The sequence below is a fragment of the Equus caballus genome, chromosome 1, assembly GCF_041296265.1.
Source record: "Equus caballus isolate H_3958 breed thoroughbred chromosome 1, TB-T2T, whole genome shotgun sequence".
Lineage (NCBI taxonomy): Eukaryota > Metazoa > Chordata > Mammalia > Perissodactyla > Equidae > Equus > Equus caballus.
Window position 1 is genome coordinate 41,104,520 of NC_091684.1, and position 22,798 is coordinate 41,127,317.

A 22,798-nucleotide genomic window follows, 5' to 3' on the forward strand; every position below is an offset into this window, starting at 1 on the left:
GAGCACATAGCAAATAAGTGGCTTATGTTGTTCAACTCTTTTTTTCTGTGTAAAGTTGTACAAACCTACCTCAAAGAGATAGTGGTCTTACTCTTTACAATCTCAAATTAAAGAATTTTCAGAATTAGGCTTGCCAGCCCCGGCAGTACCTTATACACTTTAATATTTTCCTCTTTCAACTTTCATATTATTTCGTATACTTCACATCTATTATTATTTTTCCTCAGCTTTCTCTTCTGCATGATTTAAATGAATAATAATAACAGGCAAACTCTCATTATCATTTCTTACAAGATTGTATTTCTAATGCCCCAGTCACTTTGCTTTCAACTTCAAACTTTATTTGACTTTCTCATATTCTACTAAAGAATGAAAGATACGAAGCAGACACTCATCATTTGTAATTGTGAAAATACAGAAAAAAAATTCAATGGCAAATAAAAATGGAAAGTAGCTCCATGTTATGAATGAGGCAGATTTTTGTTTTTAATGCCACTTAAAATATAAAGAATATTATGAGGTCAAGCCTGTTTTTAGAGAGAAGCTTGATTTTTTTTTAAAGCGGTGAAGATATTTTATTCTGGCATTTGTATAATTTCAACAAAATATTTTTGCAATCTATTTAACATAAAATCAATAAGTATTTACTGAACATCTATTTTGTTTTCACAACTTAAGGAGAATATAGACTGTGTATAAGAAATGGCTCCTGCCATGAATTGCTTATAGTTTAGTGGATGAGAGAAGATGAACATCTCCAATAAATTTAATTATACCCAAGGCAGTACATATTGGTGTTCTTCCTACCCTTCCTTCCAGTTCTTTCTCAAGACCTGAAAAATCGTTCTCTAAAACAAATCTTGAATCCGTCCTCCTCTTTAGGGAAGCTTTATTTTGAATTTCAGAAATAGCCTCATTTTATACTTCAAAGACTAGAACCTGTTTTTCCTCCGTTTATTGGACTATTATCTGATTATTGTGATCAGTTCTTAAATCTGGATTGAAATGCTGAGAGACACTTCTATGTTACCCCCTTTAAGATGAGTCTTTATGTTCCTCTTCCACCAGAGTCATCGGAAATCGGGCCTTCCCTTGTGGTTCACACGACTGTTCCATTTGGAGTTACACACTTGGAGCACAGCACTGAGGATGTGCAGGAGTTAATCTTCCAGCAGCTGGAAGACATTTTGCCAGGTTTGCCTCCACCAGTTGCTACCAAATGCCAGAAATGGAGACATTCACAGGTAATCAGAGAATCCAGTGGTATGAGTACAGTTTTCTTAATAAGTCAGCAGAATTGACTTTACTTTTTCTCATCCTTTGTCACTCTCTAAAGGAAATTAACAGTATGATCTTTGGAGCAAATACACGTTTGCCCAATGCGTAAGTGTAAACTTCTACAGGTTTTATTGTCCCGTTATTTCTCAATAAAAGATATATGCACTTTTCCCCAATGTTCTGTTCAAATTCTTGCCTCGTAAGACTTACACACCCTGAAAATCTGGGGTTTCCTATGCAGGAAAGCAGGTTATATATCAAAATGCAGCTGTTTCTCTGGGGTTTTCTAAATCAGTACTGTGGTTATATAGAAACCACTCTAACCTCTCAAATTTTTGCTATATGTCAAATTAACCTTGTAAGTGTATTTTGCTACCACAATTTTCATTTGTATTAAGTTCCCACTTTGGTTTTGACTGCTGCCAGCAGAGCTCTTTGGGGGACAAAGATGAATACCTGTATGGAGCAGCTAGTTGAGCTGTTTTCAGGGTTAGATGAACCTGGTGATCACTCTACTAGTTCAAACTTAAAGCTCTTTACACTAAGTTAATGTTGACTTTTCTGAAAATCTCTGCATATTCCAACAGAAGTTTGAGTATTTGTAGAAAAAGCCTTTTGATCTGTAAACTCAGTTGTGAAGTCATTTGGGGACAATGGAGTAAAGGGCAGAAGGAGGAAAGAAGCAATGAGTTGTCTGTTTTTTCCCTAAGATTTCTGGGTCCATTGATTAGCTGATTTATCAGCACCATTGGTTACCCAAGCTGTGAAGCCTTTAGAGAAAGTGATGTGAGAAATCGCAGCAGATTTTGTGTATTTAAAGGGCTTTCCAAAATCAGAGGAAATGGTAAATTACTTCCTAAAATATTACAGCAGGTCTATCTGTTTACTCATATCTTCTCAAGTTAAATTATACAGTGAACCTTTGGGGGAAAATATTTACTTAAACATGTCATGGTCACTTTAGAAGACTTGACTTTTTCCTTTTAAAAGCATTGAAAAATCTCAATAGCTAGTGTCTTGAAGTGATATTTAACTCAATTTTAGTTTGGCTTGAAAAAGAAGACAGGCAAATAATCTTGTTGATATAATTTGAAGCTGGATATATTACACAGCAAGTCACTTCGCAATTTATAAATATTCCTTTAAAAGAAACAATGGCTTGTGTGTTTCTTCTTGTGATTTCCTTAAAACAATTTATTAATAAACTGAAAAAATGGCTTAAAATCTAGTTATTTCTTAAAATTTTTTGTGTTAATAGAAACAGATTTGGGCTAACCACAAAATTGCCTACTCAAAGTTGTGCCATATCACAAAATTTAATAAAAAATCCTTGAACACAAAGTACATCCAAACCCTAACAATGATTTTTATTACAATTTAGATGTTCTCTCTTGAAATTATCCCAGTACATATACAGCTCTGTAGTCATGAAATCTACGTTAGCTGCAAAGCCTAAAAGGCAATAAGTTGTCATTCAAACTTAGAAGTTTGCATTTTCCACTATTCATACACTTCTCATAGTACCTTGAGCATCATTCTACAGACCATAGCATTGTCATTTATGGCAAAGATCAGACCTATGTTGTGAGATTGATAGGTATGTAGATAGATAGATAAATAATCTCCCACATCACCTTAGAAAAAGAAATAATTAATGACAGGTCTAGAGACTTAATAGCATCTAATTAGTTTTCAATTATTATTCCCAAATTTCTCCAGTGCTTTTAAAAGGTCCATTTTAACCTTTGAAATGTGACATAATATATGTACCCCTCTTTTCTTGCCATCCCAGGACACATGATCTACCTTCAATGAATTCATAGATGTTTGTGTATGAATATGATCTAATGTAGCTCTTAAACTGAAGGGAAGTATGGTGTAGAAACAGGGACAAAAAGGAAAGAAGAACAGCCAACTGATTTTGAAATTGCCCTCATTTCTGAGTAGAGGTACAGTCTCCTTTCATGGGAAATCCCACCCATGTTTTCTTCCAGCCTGGGTCTCACCCTGTGATTCTTTTCTTTTCTTCCTTCCCCTACCCCTTCTCCTATTCTTCACACTCCACCCCCTTCCTTTTCTTCTCTATCTTTGACAAAGAAATGATAGGGCCCTTCAAACCTTCGTTTTACAAAATCCCAGATAGACCACTGAACTGGTGTCCCCTGCCCCAGGCAGTGGTGAGTGATGTGGATTCCCCATCCTAGACCCCTGTGGTTTGACTCTTTATCTCCATTCATTTTATTTTTCTCCCTTTTTCTCTTCTTTTGTGATCCCTACACTGCATCTTGGCACCCAGTGACTGTAGAGGGTAGGAAGAAGAAGAGAAAGAGAGATAGCAATGATGAGTAATGATCAGCACCATAGTGTGGCCAGCCTGGAGCTGGGCAATTCAAAGACGTGATCTCATTTAATATCTAAGGCAGCCTTATGAGGTTGCTCGTTTTAACCCACTACAGCGATGAGAAAAACAAAGCCTCAAAAACATGAAATAAATTCCCTAAAGTCCCATAACTAGTAATGACAAAACCAGTCTACCTGCCTCTTGAGTCCTTCCCTCCTTTTCACTGACTTCTGTTTCCTATGGCTGCCGTAGCAAGTTACCACAAGTTCGGTAGCTTTAAAACAACATAAACGTATTATCTTAAAGTTCTGGAGGTCAGAAGTTCAAGATGGCTCTCACTAGGCTAAAATCAAAGTGTTGGCAGGGCTGTGTTTCTTTCTGTAAGCTCTAGGAGAGAATCCACTTTTGTTTTTGCCTTGTACATCTTCTGGAAGCTGCCAACACTCGTTGACTTGAAGCCCCTTCCTCCATCTTCAGAGCCAGCAACAGCCAGTCAAGTTCTTCTCATTTTGCATCACTCTGACCTTTTCTTCTGCCTCGCTCTTCCTTTAAGGACCCTTGTGATTACATTGGGTCCACCTGGATAATGCAGCGTAGTCTCTCCATCTCAGGTTCAACTGATTAGCAACATTAATTCCAACTGCAACCTCAATTCTCCCTTGGCATGTAACATAACCTTTACAGGGTCTGTGCATTAGAATGTGGACATCCTTGGGCAGGAGGGAGGGAGCATGATTTCTGCCTATATACCCTTCTTTTCCCCAGAACTCCTTGGTAGCCTTTATGAGGCAGTATCTCCTACTCCCCTCATAAAACCTCTGGGGAGAGCATCAGCCTTTTAAGGCTCAAGCCGCTTTAAGGAAGTGGCTACTATCTGAATGATATTCTTACTCAGAATGTCTTTTGATAAGGGAGTCTTTTGTGTGGGGACAGTTTCTTGTTTCCCTGATGTTGCTCTCCCTTGCCTAGTGCTGCCTCTAAAGTCATGTATCCACATTGGAAGCAGGGGGTTGAAAGATGTTTGTTCATTTATTCATTTGGTTGCTCATTTATTCAATAGGCATTTAACAAATGCCTACAACATGCCTAGTACTCTACTGATGGGACCCTAGAGACTAATATTTACTGAAGGCCTTCTCCAAAGACACTAAATTGAATTTTTTTGTCTTGAGTAAGATAATTGTGCTTTCTTGTGGGTGCTGCTCTTAAATGAGGAAAGAGCTAGATGAAGAAAGAAGGCGTGTTTGAAAGACTTGGAGCTGCTCTGCGCCTCCCTTTTGGGGTTTGAATAAAACACTTGAGTAGGTGGTTCAAACAAACTTAGCAAAGCAATGGCATATTTTTCATGGTTCTCAGTTCCTCCCTTTTGCAGCTATTTGCCCTCCATAATTTAAATGTTTATCCAGTTAATATAAATTGATGCCTAGGCTGTGATGCCTTGAATTTAGGTTTCTGTAACAAGTATGATATATTAATCCTTTCAGCAGAAGAGTAATAACTAGAAATGCCTTTCCATGTACCTTGGCTAGGGACATTTAATCAGTTTGATAGCCCTAACACTCTCACCCCTACTATTTGCTGTGCTTTTCAGAGTCTATGATGATACCTTTCTCAAACCATAGTAAATGTCTGATTTGCTCGTAAGTTTAACTCTAATTTTCCCCTGTCTTTCTTCAATTCCCGAAAATGTCAGTGGCCCTTTCCCCCGCTTTATTTGGCACATTCATGGATTACTTTATTTTTTAAATATCATTGAATGTATTTTCAAATACCAAGGAGATGTGGAGAGGAATTTAGGGAGAGGGGAAGGAGAAAGGGACATGGTGAAAGAATACATTGCTATCTTTGGCAAAATAAGGGGGATTTGGACTAGCCTATTAAGCTTTTCGGTAGAATTAGAAATCAGTTATCTTCTGTGGTTGCATTTCTTCATTTGGTCTTTTGCCCTGAGGTTGTGCCGTCTTCTCTCTGATAAAAGCTATGAACATGACTATTCTCATCATTTCAAAATATGCATGTACACATAAACACAAAAATTGCATACAATTGTGAGGATTTGTAAGCAACCTAAAGTCTTCCCATGAATCCAGCATTAAGAACACCTGCTATAAATATTTTATTACCATAACTGAGTATATCAAGAGCCTCTCATGGCTCAGTCTTGTGTTGCAGTCAAAGAAATACAATTCCGCAACCAAAAGGAATTTAAAATAATTCCAATGTTTACTACTACCTCTATAGAACTTGAAAGAGTATCCCAAGTTCAGCATCCTCAGCAGTACTTTTTAACGTTTCTCTTCTCATTCCTTACATATCCCACTTCATGAAGCTCCCGTAAATCTTCTCTTTGTACCCTTAACTCTTAATTCCTCATAAAATTTTTCCTAACGATCAACCATGTGAATTTATCTCTTTTTCTCTCTTTCCTCTCTTTAGCTTCCCATTCATATTCTTCACTTTTGACTGTATCCTTTTTTTTTTCCCTTTAGACAAGGAAATATTTGCCCTTTTCAATGTAAATTCTCCATTTTGGCTTCCTCAGGTCTCCCCCCACTGATTACCTCAGTTGGTGTAGTACTGCTCAGGAGTTAGAAGGAATATAAGAACAAAAAGGAAATGTACGATAGCTTAAGGCCAGAATTTTCCTTTGAGGTTTGTGTTTGGTAGAGGAGAGGATTGTGTATACACGGAAGAGCCTGAGACCACACATATGCTTATATTATTCCCTCATGAGATTACTTTCTGGTGGTAACTGTGTCTAATTTCGTCTTTGGAAGGTAGGGTGGTAATTGATATTTTCATTTTTTCTTTCTCTTTCTTATGGATTTTCGATTGTATCACCCTCATTTTCTTCTTTCAGGTAGGTTGGAACTGGAAAGCAGCGACTGATTGTATGAATATAATAAAACTATAAATTCAAAGGATTGTCCCTTTCAAAATAGTGAGTCACCTTGATACGCTACACCCTTCCTTCAACAAGATTGGGCATCTCTTTCAGAGCCTGACACATATTCTTCAGCATTTAATCAGTCGAATCAGGCCTTTGAAAGTTGAGCTTGAATATGATGTTTTAGGAACAACCAAAGTCTTTTGGACTTAAAGATTTTTGATAAAATGGATGGTCAATCTTTACAATTTTCTTAAATGTTTTAGAGATGCAACTAAAGAAATATAGCTTTTTGTATTTATCTGTTTTAGTGTGGCTGGTAAGCTGATTCTAAAAACATTTTAAAGCTGGTACCCCTAAAAGACATTGGCCAGTAAATCATTACAGATTTAAACATATGACCTTCTAGGATAAGTACTTTGAAACACAATAGTCAATTGTGTTTATTGGTTAAAGCACATTAGGTGTGTTGTTTTATAGTTTATTTCCACAATAAAATCATACATTTATGGTCATTCTGCCACTATCCTATGACTTTTCTCCCATATTTGTGCTTTATAATTCCTGGATTTTTTAATAATGTAATATGATTATGATCTTGGGCTTTGGAGTCAGATGGACTTCAGTTCAAACCTCTGCTCTCCATGTGCCTTTCAGCAGGCTAGACTGCTACTCTGTGCCCACAGGGCCCCATCTATAAATGAGAACAACTGAACCTACCTCATAGGGTTGTGGTTGGAATGAAATGAGAGAACAGTAGAAAACATGTACTACAGACACTAGTTCAAAGCAAGTTCTCAATAAATATTACTAAATAGTGGTAGCAAGAGGAGGAGGAGGAGAGGAGGTGGGGTGAAGACGCTTCCATGGTCATTTCTTACTTAGTAGCTTAGCTCTATGTGTCCCTTGCTCTCTTTTCTTGATTATCTCTCTTCATGCCTACAAGGTATCCCACTTTTTCTTTTTTCTTTGTCACTGGCTTCTCTTTCCAGAATTTCTCTCTTTTCTTTTCTCTGTGTTTCACATATGCAGATAGTTCTGGACAGGGATGTTTCAGAAGGACTGATTCAATGCCAAGAGCTATGGCACTTAATCATACGACAGGGATTATTGAATAACATCAGAAAAAGGTGAGATAAAAGTGATGGATCCCTGTGTACACAAGGAACTCTTGTCAGTTGGGTTTTTTTTTAAGCCGATAGATTTTTCAGCTTCTTGCCATTCGTTCCTAAACTAACTTGCACATTTTCCAGTGTTTGGTAGTTTAACACATTTATGCCATGAGTCAACATTTCCTGGCATGAAATTATAGCCACAAGAGCACACTTGCCTATGTGCCGTAAGTTTACAGTAACCTATGGAAGGCCAAAACAGGCCCTTTGGGATCAGTGGACTATGGCATGACCCAGCCTTTCAACAGCAGGAAATCTAACAGCTGTCAGTCCTAGCGTTCCATTGAGTAATCTCTCACCTCTTTGTCACTGGTACATAACTAACTAGTTGCTTCAGTTTGTTATGAGGAAGCTACATCATCAGCTGAGAAATTCTGATCGTTGAATTAAAGATGTACAGTCACAGTTTAATTGAAGTTTATATGGGCAGTGTTTCCCCTTTTCACAAAAATTCCACATTATATGAGCTATTAAATGTTTTAACACATATGAGTTTAATTAAATCATTTTTTTCCAGTACTCATGGGACTGACATACCCTGCCATGTAGTCAGTATCGCACTTTTTCAGAAGAACTCATTACTTTGAACAGTATTACTTTATAGGAAATTTTAAAAAGGAGTCTGTGTCATTCTTCCTGAACAAATGCTACATATTTTCATTTGCACCCAGTATTGCTACTTAAAACTGGATGATGGATGTTATTATATGGGTGTGGGCACCCTAAGACAAATAGGTCCTATTCCAGCATTTTTCCATAAAGGGTAAATCAACTTAGTCTATTTAGAGTGAATATCAGTATTATGCTATAAAACTAACAAACAAGAAAGTTCAGTTGACAAAAGCTATTTACAGCCACATTAGAAATTAATAATATATATTCATCATTTCACTTAACATAAATTTATTGAGCTCCTTTTATATGGCAGACATTATACTGGATTCTAAAGACTCAAAGACAGCTCCCTTCCTTCAAGAAGCTTCCCATATAATCCACAAGTCTGACCAATAAGTAGATAGTCATGATATAGTGTAGTTTGCTATAAGAAAGGTATGCACAATGTACTGTGTGAATACAGAGCAGATTTGAGGAGAAAGTGGTAATAAATAGCTTCTAAAAAAAGGTGTCACTTGAGCTAAATCCTACAAGATGAAGTCAGACAGGCAAAGGGAATGATGTCAGAATGATGCTCCAACAGCATGTATATTTTCCCAGAGGCAAGAGAGTACAAGGTGAGTTCTTTGTTTTCACCTTGGTCTTTGCCATCATCTGTTATAGCACTTCTATAAACCATAACAGTCCACATCATCATTTTACTAGACAGTATATATATTATATACTATGTATTATTATATACTATGTATATATTATATACTATGTATATTATATATATACAGTCATATGTCATTTAATGATGAGGCTACATTCTGAGAAATGCATCATTAGGTAATTTTGTCATTGTGCGAACATCATAGAGTGTACTTACACAAACCTAGATGATATACCCTACTACACACCTAGGCTATATGGTACTAACCTTGTGGGACCACCATCATATATGTGGTCTGTTGTTAATTGAAATGTCATTATCCTGTATATGACTGTATAAATATATATATATCTATATGTTTATATTTATATTCATTCCCTCTCTCCCTTTCAAAAATTCCCTTTATTAATCCCCTACTCTCTGTAGCTCACTGAGCATGTAGGTAACTCGTTCATCCACCAACCAGTCTGTAGAATTTATACTCTTTCCCCTTTGCATAGGTGAGAAAGTTGGGAATTAGACACCTCAGTACCTTGTGTGAGGTTCTTTCGCTAGGAAGTGGCAAAACTGGAATTCAAACCTAGATCTATTTAAAAGCTAATGCCTTTTTTTTTTTTTTTTTGAGGAAGATTAGCCCTGAGCTAACTACTGCCAGTCCTCCTCTTTTTGCTGAGGAAGCCTGGCCCTGAGCTAACATCCGTGCCCATCTTCCTCTACTTTATATGTGGGACGCCTACCACAGCATGGCGTGCCAAGCGGTGTCATGTCCGCACCTGGAATCCAAACCAGTGAACCCCAGGCCACCGAAGCGGAACGTGCAAACTTAACCGCTGCGCCACGGGGCTGGCCCAAAATGCTAATGCTTCTAAAGCTAATGCCAGTAATTGCCTGAGTTCTGGCTTTCCCCCAATCATGACACATTCTTATACCATCATTCTTTTGCTGCTGTCAGCTAGAAATAATAATAGTTAACATTTATATGCTGATTTTAGAAAGCACTTTTATACTTGTTTTCATTTGATCTTCAAAACAGTTCTGCCAGATCAGGAAGTAAATATTACTATCTTTGCTTTAAATGAGGAAGCTGAGGTAATGCTGAATGTCTTACCTAACATGACACAACTAGTAAGTGGCAAAATAGAAACTGAAACATGTCACTCACTTTGGATTCAAAAGTCCATGTTTCACACTGTATACAAAAATTAACTAAGCATGGATCATAGACCTAGATATAAAACCTTAAACTATAAAACTTCTAGATGGAAATACAAAAGAAAATCTTTATGATCTTGGATTTGACAAACATTTCACAGATAGGACACAAAAAGCACAAACCATGAAAGAATTGATAAATTGGGCTTGATCAAAATTAAAAAGAATATCTTTGAAAGACTGTTAAAGAAAATGAAAAGACAAACCATAGACTTGGAGAAAACGTTTGCAAAAACATGTTTCTGGTAAAAGACTGGTATTCAGAATATTTAAAGAACTCTCACAAATCACTAATAAGAAAACAAATGACCTAATTATTTAAAAATGGGCAGAAGATTTGAAAGAACACTTCACTAAAGGAGAGGTATGAATTTAACCATTGGAGGTAAAGGAGTTCTACAGTGAAAACTACAAAACACTGCTGAAAGAAATTAAAGAAGACTCAAGCAAACAAAAAGACATCCTATGTTCATAGATTGGAAGACTTAATATTTTTAAGATTTTAAGTATTTTTAATTTGGCAATATTACCCAAAGTGATCTATAGATGTCCTGCAGTCTCTGTCCAAATCCCAGTGACCTTTACAGAAATGGAAAAGTTGATCCAAAAATTCATCTGCAGGTGCGAGGGACCCCAAATAGCCAAGACAGTCTTGAAAAAGAACAAGTTGGAGAACTCAAAACTTTCTAATTTCCAGACTTACTACAAAGCTACCATAATCAAAACAGTGTGGCAATGACATGAGAATATAGATCGATGGAATAGAATGGAGAGTACAGAAATGAACCCATACCAATGGTACATTGATTTCTGACCAGGTTCCCAAAAACATTCAGTGGGAAAAGAATAGTCTGTTCAACATATATGTCCGGGACAACTGGATATCCACATACAAAAGAATGAAATTGGACCCTTACCTCCCACCATATCCAAAAATTCACACAAAATGGATCAAAAACTTAAATATGCAAGCTAAAATCATAAAACTCCTGGAAGAAAACATAGGGGTAAATTTTCATGACCTCGTATTTGGCAATGGTTTCTTAGCTATAACACCAAAAGCGTAAGCAACAAGAGAAAAACTAGATACTTTGAACTTCATCAAAATTCAAAACTTTTGTGCATCAAAAGATTATCAAGAAAGTGAAAAGACCATAGAATGGGAGGATATATTTGTGAATCACTTATCTGATAATGGTCTACTATCCAGAATGTACAAAGAACTCTTATAACTCAACAGCAAGAAACCAAACAGTCTAATTTGAAAATGGGCAAATGAACAGACAGTTCTCCAAAGAAGGGTACAAATGGCCAGTAAGTACATGAAAAGATGCCCAACATTATTAGTCATGAGGGAAATGCAAATTAAAACCACAGTGAGATACCTACTAGGCTGGAGAGAATATTTAATAAAAAGAAACGTAATAAGTGCTGGTGAGGATGTAGAGAAATTGGAATGTACATACCTTTGCCGATGGGAATAAAAACTAGTCAGACACTGTGAAAAAGCTTGGTGATTCCTCAACTAGTTAAACATAGAATTACAATCTAACCAAGCAACTCCAGTTCTAGGTATATACCGAAAAGAAAACATGCATTCAAACAAAACTGTGTATACAAATGTTTGTAGCAGCACTATTCACAACAGCCAAAGGTGAAAACAACCCAAATGTCCATCAGCTGTTGAATGGATAAACAAAATGTTCTATACACATAGGATGGAATATCATTCAGCCATAAAAAGCAATGAATTGTACCTTAATAAGGAAATCAGTCGTTATGTGGTAAATATGTGTTTAACATATTTCTAATAATAAGATCCAGTGGAAATTATATTAAAGTGTACATATTAAACATTTGAAGGACAAAAAAAAGCAATGAAGTACTGATATATGCTACAACATGGATGAACCTTGAAAACATTATGCTAAGTGAAAGAAGCCAGACACAAAGGCCACATCTTGAATGATTCCATTTATGTGAAATAACCAGAATAGGTAAATCCATAGAGACAGAAAGCAAATAAGTATTTGCCAGTGGCTATTACTAATGGTAAATTGTATGTTATGTGTATTTTACCACACACACAAAAAAAGAGATGTGGATTGCAAGTAAGCACATAAAAAAAAATGCTGAACATCATTGGTCATTAGAGAATTACAAATTAAAACTGTGAGATACCATGACATACCTACTAGAATGGCTCAAATCAAAAACTCTGAAGATACGAAATGCTGGTGAGGATATGAAGCAACTGAAATTCTCACATATCACTGTAGGAATACAAAATGGCACAGCCCCTTTGGAAAACAGTTTCACAGTTTCTTACAAAGTTAAGTATACACTTACCGTATGACCCAGCAACCCCATTCTTAGGGATTTACCAAAGAGAAATAAAGACATACATCCACATAAAAACCTATTTGCGAATATTCATAGCAGCTTTATTAATAATTGCCAAAAACTGGAAATAACCCAAATATTCATCACTTGGTAAATGGACAAACTGTTGTGCATCCGTAAATGAAAAACTACTCAGTTATAAATGGAATGCACTACTAATATTTGCAATAGCATGAGTGAATCTCAGAAGAATTATCTAACTGAAAGAAGCCAAACTCAAAGGCTACATATTATATTATTCTGTTTATATGGCTTTCTGGAATAGACAAAACTATAGGGACAGAAAACTGATAAGTGGTTGCCAGGTCAGTGACTGGGAGAAGGGGATTAACTGCAAAGGAGCACAAATGAATTGTTTAAAGCAGTAATTACTACAGCTGTGTATATTCTCAAAATTTATACACATAAAAAGGGGTGAATTTTACTGTACTTAAGTTATACCTCAATTAAGCTGACTTTTAAAACCACCTGTTTTTCATCCTCCGTTATTGTGTCTCTGAGGAGCACAAGAATTGACCCTTTTATTTTCACAGTATTAGAAGTAGAAAGAAGGGTGTTTCTAGACCTGAAGATCAAAATAGCTGCAACCTTTTTGCCATAATTGCACAGCCCAAACAAAAAGCCATTGGGTTCATTCACCATGAATGAAAACCAGAAAGAAATAATAGCTATGCTTCTGGGCTGTCAAGAAGAAGGGAAAGGAGATGGGAGAAGGGATGAAGAAGGATTGAATTAGTGGGAAATTAAGCAGCTACAAACTTACTTGGGAGGAAAGCAGTGATTAGGCTCAGTTGAGTAGGAAAGATGATTTTAGGTTTATCTCCGGACTCACAATCAAAAGCATTTTTGGCCCTCCGCATCCTGGGATCCCAAGTAATTTGATCCTTTGAAAGACTGTGGTGCAACATTTATATTTAGATAAAAACAAAAGGATTTCAGTCTCTTAAATCACTTTATGGCTAGGAACTGGCTTCTATACTCTCACACTTCACACAGTGCTTGGCAACTCTTAAAAACACGACAAATATTTGAAGAGTTAATGAATGAACATACTAAAACTTGCTGAAGGCAGAACAATTTTCTATTAAATTAAAAACTCCAAAAGGGAAGCTAGGTAGTACGACTCTTGTTTTGTCCGTTATTACTGCAACAGTACCAGAGAAAACAGTATCTCATTCTTTATTGTGTGATTGTTCTGAACAAGTCCTCATCAAAATAGACTGCTCCAGTGTTTTCAGGACTTTAAAAGATAGAATAGATCTAAATGGATTCAATGTAGACTTCGGCAATTGAATATACAATTTCAGCAAAATATGTCCTTCGCAGTTCGAGGCCACTAAAGCTGCTACATGGATCATATAATTGATTTGTGGCACATTCTGCCTGCATCTACCCAATGGTTTATTAAAATAGAATAGACAACTACCAATAAAGTGAAAAGCTCCACTGAGAACTGACCAAACCACATCACTTTCTTCACACCTAGGGTATTCGAACCAATAGTAATTTTACAGCAAGTCTCTGTAGTACCAGATATAGAGCTCTGTAGCCAGGAGCCCACAATACAAGTAAACCTTTCCCTAAAGCACAACAAAGAAACAGGTTTATGAAATCACCATTAAATATAATAGAGCACTGGGGAGACGAGTAGAACAGAGGCAAGACGGGGTGATGAACATAATACATAAGAACCAATTAAAAATGTGCATCTCTGCAGGAAAGCATCCATGTGTTGACAAAGCTCTTTATGAATATTAAGTACTGTAACATAAGATAATACAGGACTGAGAGCCTCAGATCATCAGTGACCAAAAGAGATGTGATATTTTTTAAGGAAATATACCTAAAAGTAGATTAAATGGTATAATCAGCACCCTCAATTTATCATTATTATCCCAGTTCTGAGTATCACTTATCTTCAATAACATGCAAGGTATGATTAAGAGATAATTCTTATCATCACTTTTTTAAAATAATGTAACAAATATATCACATATGTGTATGATTTCTGGCTGTGCCATGAAAAATCTGAACATAGAAAGTTGACTATTCTAAGAAAGAATTTTTTTAAATATAGACGTAAATTGGCTAGGTCACCCAGATAAATTGGTTTCTTTTCCTTCTGACACCTATAGCTTTCAAGAATGTATTTACCATCTCCCAGGAAAAATGCTATTTAAAGTTTTATTTAGACTTTGTGTCTGTGCAGGTTCACTGCGGCTTAGCCCTACACTATGGAAATAGCATGGACTATGTCACTGTGGTCTCCATATTTTGAAATAAAGGCAAATATCTGTATAACCCAAAATACCCCCACATGTACATTTACACATACACACTTGTCTAGTTATATTTTACGCAACTTTTCAAGGTATTCTTCACCATGGCATTTTTATAAGAGGAGGATGAATTATCTGGCTAAGAAACCATCTTCACTTCCTATTTGAAATTCAGACGGATTCAAAGATTCCTGCTGCACTGGTGCCTTTGCCTGGAGTCTACAAAAGGCGAACTAGAGGCAGGGCATTCAGCTTTCGAGGGGTCAGGATGTAAATGTCAGAGCAAGGATTATGGGCACTAGAAGAGCGGTCTCTTGAAGACAGCAACTGCTCAAGAACTCAGAATGGTGAGGGGCTGAGTGTGATGAAATAGAAGGAGGTTAGCAACATGGTAATTCAGAAAGAAAAAGGAACATTTAGAAACTGAGAAGCCAAAGAAAATTATTTTCATAGAGAAGAAATATTTTTCTACCACATTTGAAGACCATTTGAACCCTGAGAGTTTAAAAGTTTCAAAAGTTTGAATTAGTTTTTTGTTGGCCTGTGTACATACATCATTTGAGCAAACATTGATTCAATACCAGCCATGTACAATGCAGTAATATATGCTGGGAATCCAAAAATGAATGAGACACAGCCCCCGTAGCTTGCTATTTCTGAGGACTTGAAAGGCTTTTAGGGGGCTAGCCTGTGGCATAGTGATTAAGTTCCACATGCTCCACTTCAGTGGCCCAGGTTGGTGGGGTAGGATCTGCCACAGCATGGTGGAGACCCACGTATAAAGTAGAGGAAGATTGGCACAGATGTTAGCTCAGGGCTAATCTTCCTCAAGCAAGCAGAGGAATATTGGCAAAAAATGTTAGCTCTGGTCTAATCTTCCTCAGCACATACACACACACACAAAAAGATTTTAAATATCAAATATCTCTTACCAAATTGCAATTTGGTGAGTCAAGTGTAGAGGAATCAGCAACATTTTATTGTATTTTCATCAAATCCCAGAGGGACTCTTAAAAAATAAGAGAAAGGGATAGAAACATTACATTTTTAATTTGACCAATAGAAAACATTTGTTTTTGTTGAACAAAAATCTGTATTCAACTTTCATTTCTCAGCTCTTCCTTTCCTGTATCATGGAAATTTGCTTTGAGGTTGACAGTATTTTTCATTATTGACACAATAGTGAAGTCTCATCTTTTTAGGAGTGCCTGGATTAGTTCCCTATCTATAAATCTGTAAACAGACATTTCCATTGAGATCAACATTAGCTCTGGTCTCTCCTTTATTTATTTACATTTCTCTCTGTCTTTGTAAACAGGCGTATAACAGATGCTTATAATCATGACTTGGGAATATGTTAAGAATGAGAGATATATACAAAGAATCAATACAAGCCACATTTACTCTCTAAGTACATACAATTTGAAGGTAGGTATTTTTTCCACATTTGATGAAGTCTTTTTCCCCAATCCCTATTTTTCTCCACACTTTTATGGTCACTACCTGAATATTTAGACACAGGTGAACAAATGAAGAATATGTTACCTCCGATTCTAACTCTATCTAGATTAATATTTGTATAGAAGAGAGATTGTGCAAGTTTCTGGGAAATAAGTTTTACACCAGATTTTATTCCATTTTTAAAAATTACTCGTTTACTCACCATGTCTTCTGTTATCTGAGATTATTGATGGTTTTTCAAAGCTGACCTTTGCCGCCAGCCCCCACCCCTTATTAATGGAAAACCTTCCTCATGCTGACAGACTATGCTCTGAGCCACATCAAGCACAGTGGTTCCAAGCGTTTTTATTTCATGGTCCAGTAAAATCCCTCTAAACACTTCCAGTATAATATTACTATCTTTTTATTCTACAATTAAGAATTTAAAAAGCAGAAACACAGCTATAAGAATTTAATGAAAAGTATAACCAAAAAAATAGTAAAGATACAACCTCATGACAAATTTATAAACAGAATTCATTTAGCTCTATGAGAAAGCTCATAATTCTCCTTATTTTTTTCTTCTTGCCATAGATTGACTTTTGGGAACCACTGCCTTTGAGCTTTGCATAGGGGCTATAAAAGAATAAGTTAACCAAATATTCAATTTCTGCTGTTTATGTACCATGGCATGGGTTCAGGTTTACACTGGCAGCAGAGTAGGGGAAGTGAGGAAATGTATGAATCAGCTCCATACCATCTCAGCCTTCCTAGCTATTCATATTGCCAGTGTGCTCAGTACTTCACACATACAATGGCCAGAGGAAATGCCAATGCAAGGACATTGTTGCTCAGAGTTTGCCCCAATCAAGTCAGTGTGCAACCAGGAGACAATAAGATTTCCCTGGAATCCCAGGACAATTTATGAAAGGAGTCACCCTCAGACATTGGAATCGATACAAATCAATTAAAAAGATGCAGTGTGAGTATCAAAAGCAGAAGTGATGGATTAGACATCTTGGTCTGCTGTCAAGACTCAGGCAAACCCAAGTCTAACTCAAGTGACCCTCAGGAATGTAGGTAACATAAGAAAGCAGTAAAAGTACTCAGTCTTTTACAGCACCTGGGTTCTTTTTTAATGTGAATTATTTCAAATGTAACTGAGAAATAGGAGATCAGTATCGCGGGGGAGTCGTATTGGTTTTGTACATATTTATGGTTTCAAGTGATCAGGGTAACTTTCTCGCAAGCCAAGAGAAAGACTTTAGCAAATGTGAAGATCTTAAGGAAAAAACTGAAAATCTCCAGAGGTGCCTTTCTTTAGTGCAAAGAGTGGCTATTGCAGAGGCCTCAAGAACTGCTGGGTTTTCCACCATGTTAAGCTTTGTGGCAAAGGTGAGATTGCGATGAAGAAACCACAAAGATATTTCCCCTTTAGTAAAATGACAGACTGGTGAAGAAGGCCACATCCAATTTAGATCAAAATGGTCTCTTTTAGAAGCAACTACCAGCCAGGGCTCATATCTCAAAGGGAGAAGCATAAGCCCCAGAGTTTAGGCTGCAAAGATGTCTCTAGATGCAGAGGCAGGAGAATGTTAGCTGTGCTATCCCTTTCCTATGATGTTTCTTGTTTTTGTTAGTGTTTAATTCAGAGTTCTATAGGTTTTGAGTTATCTGCCCCAACTCTGTTTTTCCCACAAGCCTTGATATTTTTAATGTGCAGTTTTGTGGAATTTCAATTGTAGCCAAAATACCTGTATTTTATTTTCACTTGGCAATCAAAGCTCCTGTGTGACCCATGAAAGGGCAGTGATCTGGAGGGAGATTATTAGAAGGTTATTAGAAGGAATTGGAATTGAGCCTCCAGCAGCATCTAGAGGAAATGGCTCCTGATGTGATCCTAATTCTTGGCATTGAAATATCTCTAGTTTGGACAAAGGCAATGCATCAGACTATCCTGGCTTACTGGGAAAAGAGAAAAAAAAACAGCAAGGAGTGTTTAATTCCCCTATTTCTAATTATGTGTTTGCTCTGCAGTCCTCTAATCCAGGTTTGGTATATAGGATTCCTCTCGAGTGTCAACTCCAATTGACTGGTAGTGGCTGCCTGAAACAATGAAGTGAGAAGGATGCTGAGGCCACTTCTGGGCTCAGTGGAAAAGAATGCCACAATTGATTAGTGATGTCTGTCAGGATTTGCCACACATGTGTCACCCTATAATCCATGATACAGTTGAGGAAATTTGCCTACTAAGATAAATGGTCTGGGAAGACAACCAGACTTGCTTCTGGAATCGGTACATTTACCTTTGTAAATGAACAAATCGATTCTCTGATAACTAGTCTATCTCTGTCAGTTTCTCCTGAGGCTGCTCATTTGGATGAACTGAGAAAATGGAGGATTCAAACCGGCAATGCTGAAGACGTTAGAAGTCCTGACACGGAGATGCTGCTTACCTGAAAAGGCCCTGCTTAAAGGCTCCTGCCACTCATTATCTTTTGATTTGCTATGCATTTACTAACTATTAGGTATTCAACACACTTCTCCCCTTACCCTATTTAATATTTGCCATATTTCATCGATTTTAAGGTGCCATCAAGTCAGTATACACCAGGAGACAGTCAGGATCTAGTTGTCACACATGTGAACTTGGTTATTTCCAGTGGTCTGACAGTGGGACCACCACTGCAACCCCTTGATATTTAAGTTAACAAATTATTTAAGGACCATTTGAGAAAAGACTATGAGTCCTGGTTGCTGTCTGAAAACCTTTCTTTCCCACCGAAGAGAAAGTGCACGATCAGAACTTGCAGAACAAGTGTAAGCAGCTTGGAAGAAAACCCCAGAAGGACAGTTCAGTGGAGCACTCTTATAACAAATGCTGCATCGCCAGTGCTCAAGGCAGCTCAGAGGACAGACTGTGTGGGGAAGAGCACGGACACTGACAACTCTGAGTTAAAGGATGCTTCAGAGAAGTCAAACTCTGAATGTGAAGAAGTTTTTGGAAAGGGTTAGCCAACCTATTCCTCTTTTATTTCCTTTTTATGTTTGCAAAAGATATACGTGTAGATAAGTCTAAAAGAACTTTTCTAGTAAATATAAAATAAAATTTTGTGTCATGTTGACACTGTTTTTTCTTTCTCCTTGGTACATAAAATATCGGTGCCTCTTCCAATTGATGATGCCTTAGGTTCAATGAAAAGAGGTACAATTTACATCCATAACCAATGAGGAAATGCAGCAGCAAGAACCTGATTGTTCTTAGGTTGTCCAAGTTCTCTCATCAAGTTAGTTGTACATTTAGGATTAGAACTTATGAGACTTTAATTCTTACCTGGCCCACTTGAACTACTGCCATATTTCAGAAAGGTTGTTTTTAAGTAACCAAATCATGGACTGGATAGTCAGCTAGAACTGATCACCCCAAAATACAGCTGCTCTGTAGGCCAAACCAACAAGATTGTTCCATATGAGTAGATGTCTGACAGTCGACAAGCTTTAAGTGTCAGCTTACATATGGAAGGAAGAGTGCACATTGTCATGTGTGTCACTGAATTTTTTTGCTAATTATCATCTATCATTTTGCGGAAATACCCATTAGCCTACGTGTCTGCCTCCCTCTTTCTTTTCATCTCTAATTTCATGCTAACACCAAAGGGACTTTTTTGTGTGAATTCTTACAATTAATAATCATGATACAAAGAGACTATTAGGTTAAACCATATAAAAATTGACAATTTTTTTACCATTTTTGACCTACAGAAGCAGTAAGTTTGTGTGGTTCAACTTATTACATGACATATGAGAAATTCACAGAATGCACTTCACTATCAGAGATGAGAGGACAGCCATCCATTCCTCATTATCAAGAGCCTTCTAAATACAACAGCTCCTCCATTTGAGCTTCTGCCGTCTCTACGGACACCTCTGAATAACACTGTTTGTGTAGCTGGTTCCCTGTGAAGACCTGCATTTGATCAACTGTGTGTACAATATTCTGTCTTTTTTATTAACTCAGTAAACGTTTATTGCACACTTAATATGGGCTAGGCACCATTCTCAGCCTTGAATACAAAGATTAGTGCATCACAGTCCATACTCAGGAGCACACAGTCTAGGCGGGGAGACAGACATGGACATAATTACAGTGCCAAATAGCACGTATCATAATAGTTACAAATAACGTGCTGAAAAGGCACTTACCCTGCCTGGCAGAGTGAGAAGGGCCTTAGAGCAGGTGACATTTGTGCTGATTTTTGAAGGATGAGCAATTTACTTGGCAGAAAAGAGAGGAAACAATACAACATCACCAAGCAGAATGCTTATTCAAAGTCACAGAAGCACAACAAAGAAGGGTGCGTTTAAAGAACCTTAGTTTGAGTGTAGACAGGACGTGTGGCAAAGATGAGAGAAGTGGAAGAGGTGAGGCTTGAATAGAGATACAATCTGGTTATGAAAGGCCTTCCATGTGGGGCTAAGGAGTTTGCATTTTATTCTGCAGGTGGAGAGAGGTCATAAAACACACTCACATGGGTTTAAATAGCTTAGGAATAAAACTAAATTTTCTGCTTTAAATTTATATGCCCAGTCCAGTCATCATCTAAGTTTATTAGAAACATTACATTAGCAACCTTGGAGCATCAGCATCTGCAGCGAGAGTTCCCTGGCACACATGTGAGCCGAAGCAACCTGGATTTCCAAGGGGTTGCTTCAGCCCCGCCATCTCTCTTAAACACAGTCATAGAGCTGTGGTTCCTCACTGTGGCTGGAAGCATAGCCAAAGGCTGCGTTATTGTGAGAGACTGTGGCTTTGACAATTACGTGCTCCTCCACTGCAGGGCTCTCTGCTTCACATGGATGAAGAAGCTTGCCAACACACACTCATGTTTTCATATTTTCCTCATTGGGTAATTGCAAAATGGGTGATTCCACCTAAATGCAGTGAGATTGATTTCATCCAAACTTCAGACTGGCTAATCAGTGGCCCAGTTTTTCAGCCATGTGATCTGGCATCTGGCATTTACCAGTCATCAAATGAAATTACACAGCACCGATAAATTACCAGCTCACCCCTAGGCAGAACTTTTTCCCTTAAGCTCCCTCCTGCCTAATACTTGTGTAATGTTTAATAGTGCCAAGGTTTATCTATACAGGGATATCAACTGAAATGTATCATCAGAACTTTACAACAAATGGAGATTTATATATGTGTGTGTATAAATTATACATAGATAGACACACATCTGTAAATATATGAATACAGATAAATAAGTTATTCAATTTATGTGAATTTTCCAAATGCATAAAACTAAGTGACCATCAAACATTTTTGTTTTGTTTTGCTTAAATCAAGTCTTTATGGAAATATTTCTGAAAGTGTTGGAAGGGTGTCAGCTTGCTCTGTTCCAATCCTTGTTTCTTCACCTTCTAACTTTCTGTCCTTGGGCAAGTAACAATCTTTCTGAGTCTCAGCTTGCTTATCTATAAGATGAGAATAATGGTAACCACCTCATAGGGTTGCTGTGTGAATTAGATGGGGTGTGCATGTAAAGCATTTTGTATGCAGTGAACATTCAAGAAATTCTGACAGTTAATGCTTTATGCATATTAGAATTGGTTCTTGAATATCGGGGCCATCATCATGAGTGTTAATGATTGCAGGAAAACTAATAGCAGGCACCCTCAGGGCCTGTCAAGAGCCAGAATGTTATTTGCCCCTCCATTAAATGGCCCCTAACTGCCAGGCTTCTTTCCAGAGCTGTCTGGCCTTTGAGTGTTTATATAGCATCGCTTGCCTTCAGACTATCAGTTGTCGCATTCTGAAATCTCTATTATATAGGAACCTAGCAGTTTTCTTCCTCCCTTAGTGTTTCACTGACAAATCAAATCATCCAACTTGTTTAAATTTCATCTAAAGCAGGAGATTAAAAGCTCTGATTGAACATCCAAGCCTGTGCTTCAGTGTCTGCACTATGTGCTATCTCTTTTAGCCACTCAAAGATCTTTTCTGCTGATTTCAAGATTATCGGCCATAGAAAGACCAAGACTGCATGATCTCACTCATATGTGGAATCTAAAATAGTCAAACTCATAGAAGCAGAGAGTAGAATGGTGATTGCCAGGGGCTAGTGGGAGGGGGGAATAGGGAGATGTTGACCAAAGGATACAAAGTTTCAGTTATGCAAGATGCACAGTAACGTGACTATAGCTAATAATACTGTATGGTATACTTGAAATTTGCTAAGAGAGTAGATCTTGCTAATTACCTTGATTATGGTGATTATTTCACAATGTATATGTATATCTGAACATCAAGTGGTACATCTTAAATAAATACAATTTTTATTTGTCAATTACACCTCAATAAAGCTAGGAAAAAGAGAAATTACAATTCAACATAATAAAACTATGGCTTAATTTAAAAAAAAGATTATCTGCTATGTCTGATAGATGATATTGCTATCAAGTGACCTCCAGAAAAGTGAGAGGATACTCTTAACATTTTACATTTGCATC

At 37.2% G+C, this 22,798-nt stretch overlaps 1 protein-coding gene across 4 annotated transcripts in view; it reads left to right on the forward strand.

The window, feature by feature from the left end:
* RNLS (renalase, FAD dependent amine oxidase) overlaps nucleotides 1-22,798 on the forward strand; it is a 247,445-nt gene that overhangs the window by 220,918 nt on the left and 3,729 nt on the right. For 2 of the 4 annotated variants that reach the window (XM_001503139.6, XM_070262605.1), the window contains exon 6: nucleotides 1,069-1,244. In XM_001503139.6, the coding sequence (XP_001503189.3) occupies nucleotides 1,069-1,244 (176 nt within the window). Of the gene's footprint in view, nucleotides 1-1,068; nucleotides 1,245-16,160; nucleotides 16,271-20,044; nucleotides 20,266-22,798 lie in introns of all 4 variants that reach the window. The other 2 variants (XR_011437193.1, XR_011437192.1) reach the window with 2 other exon arrangements.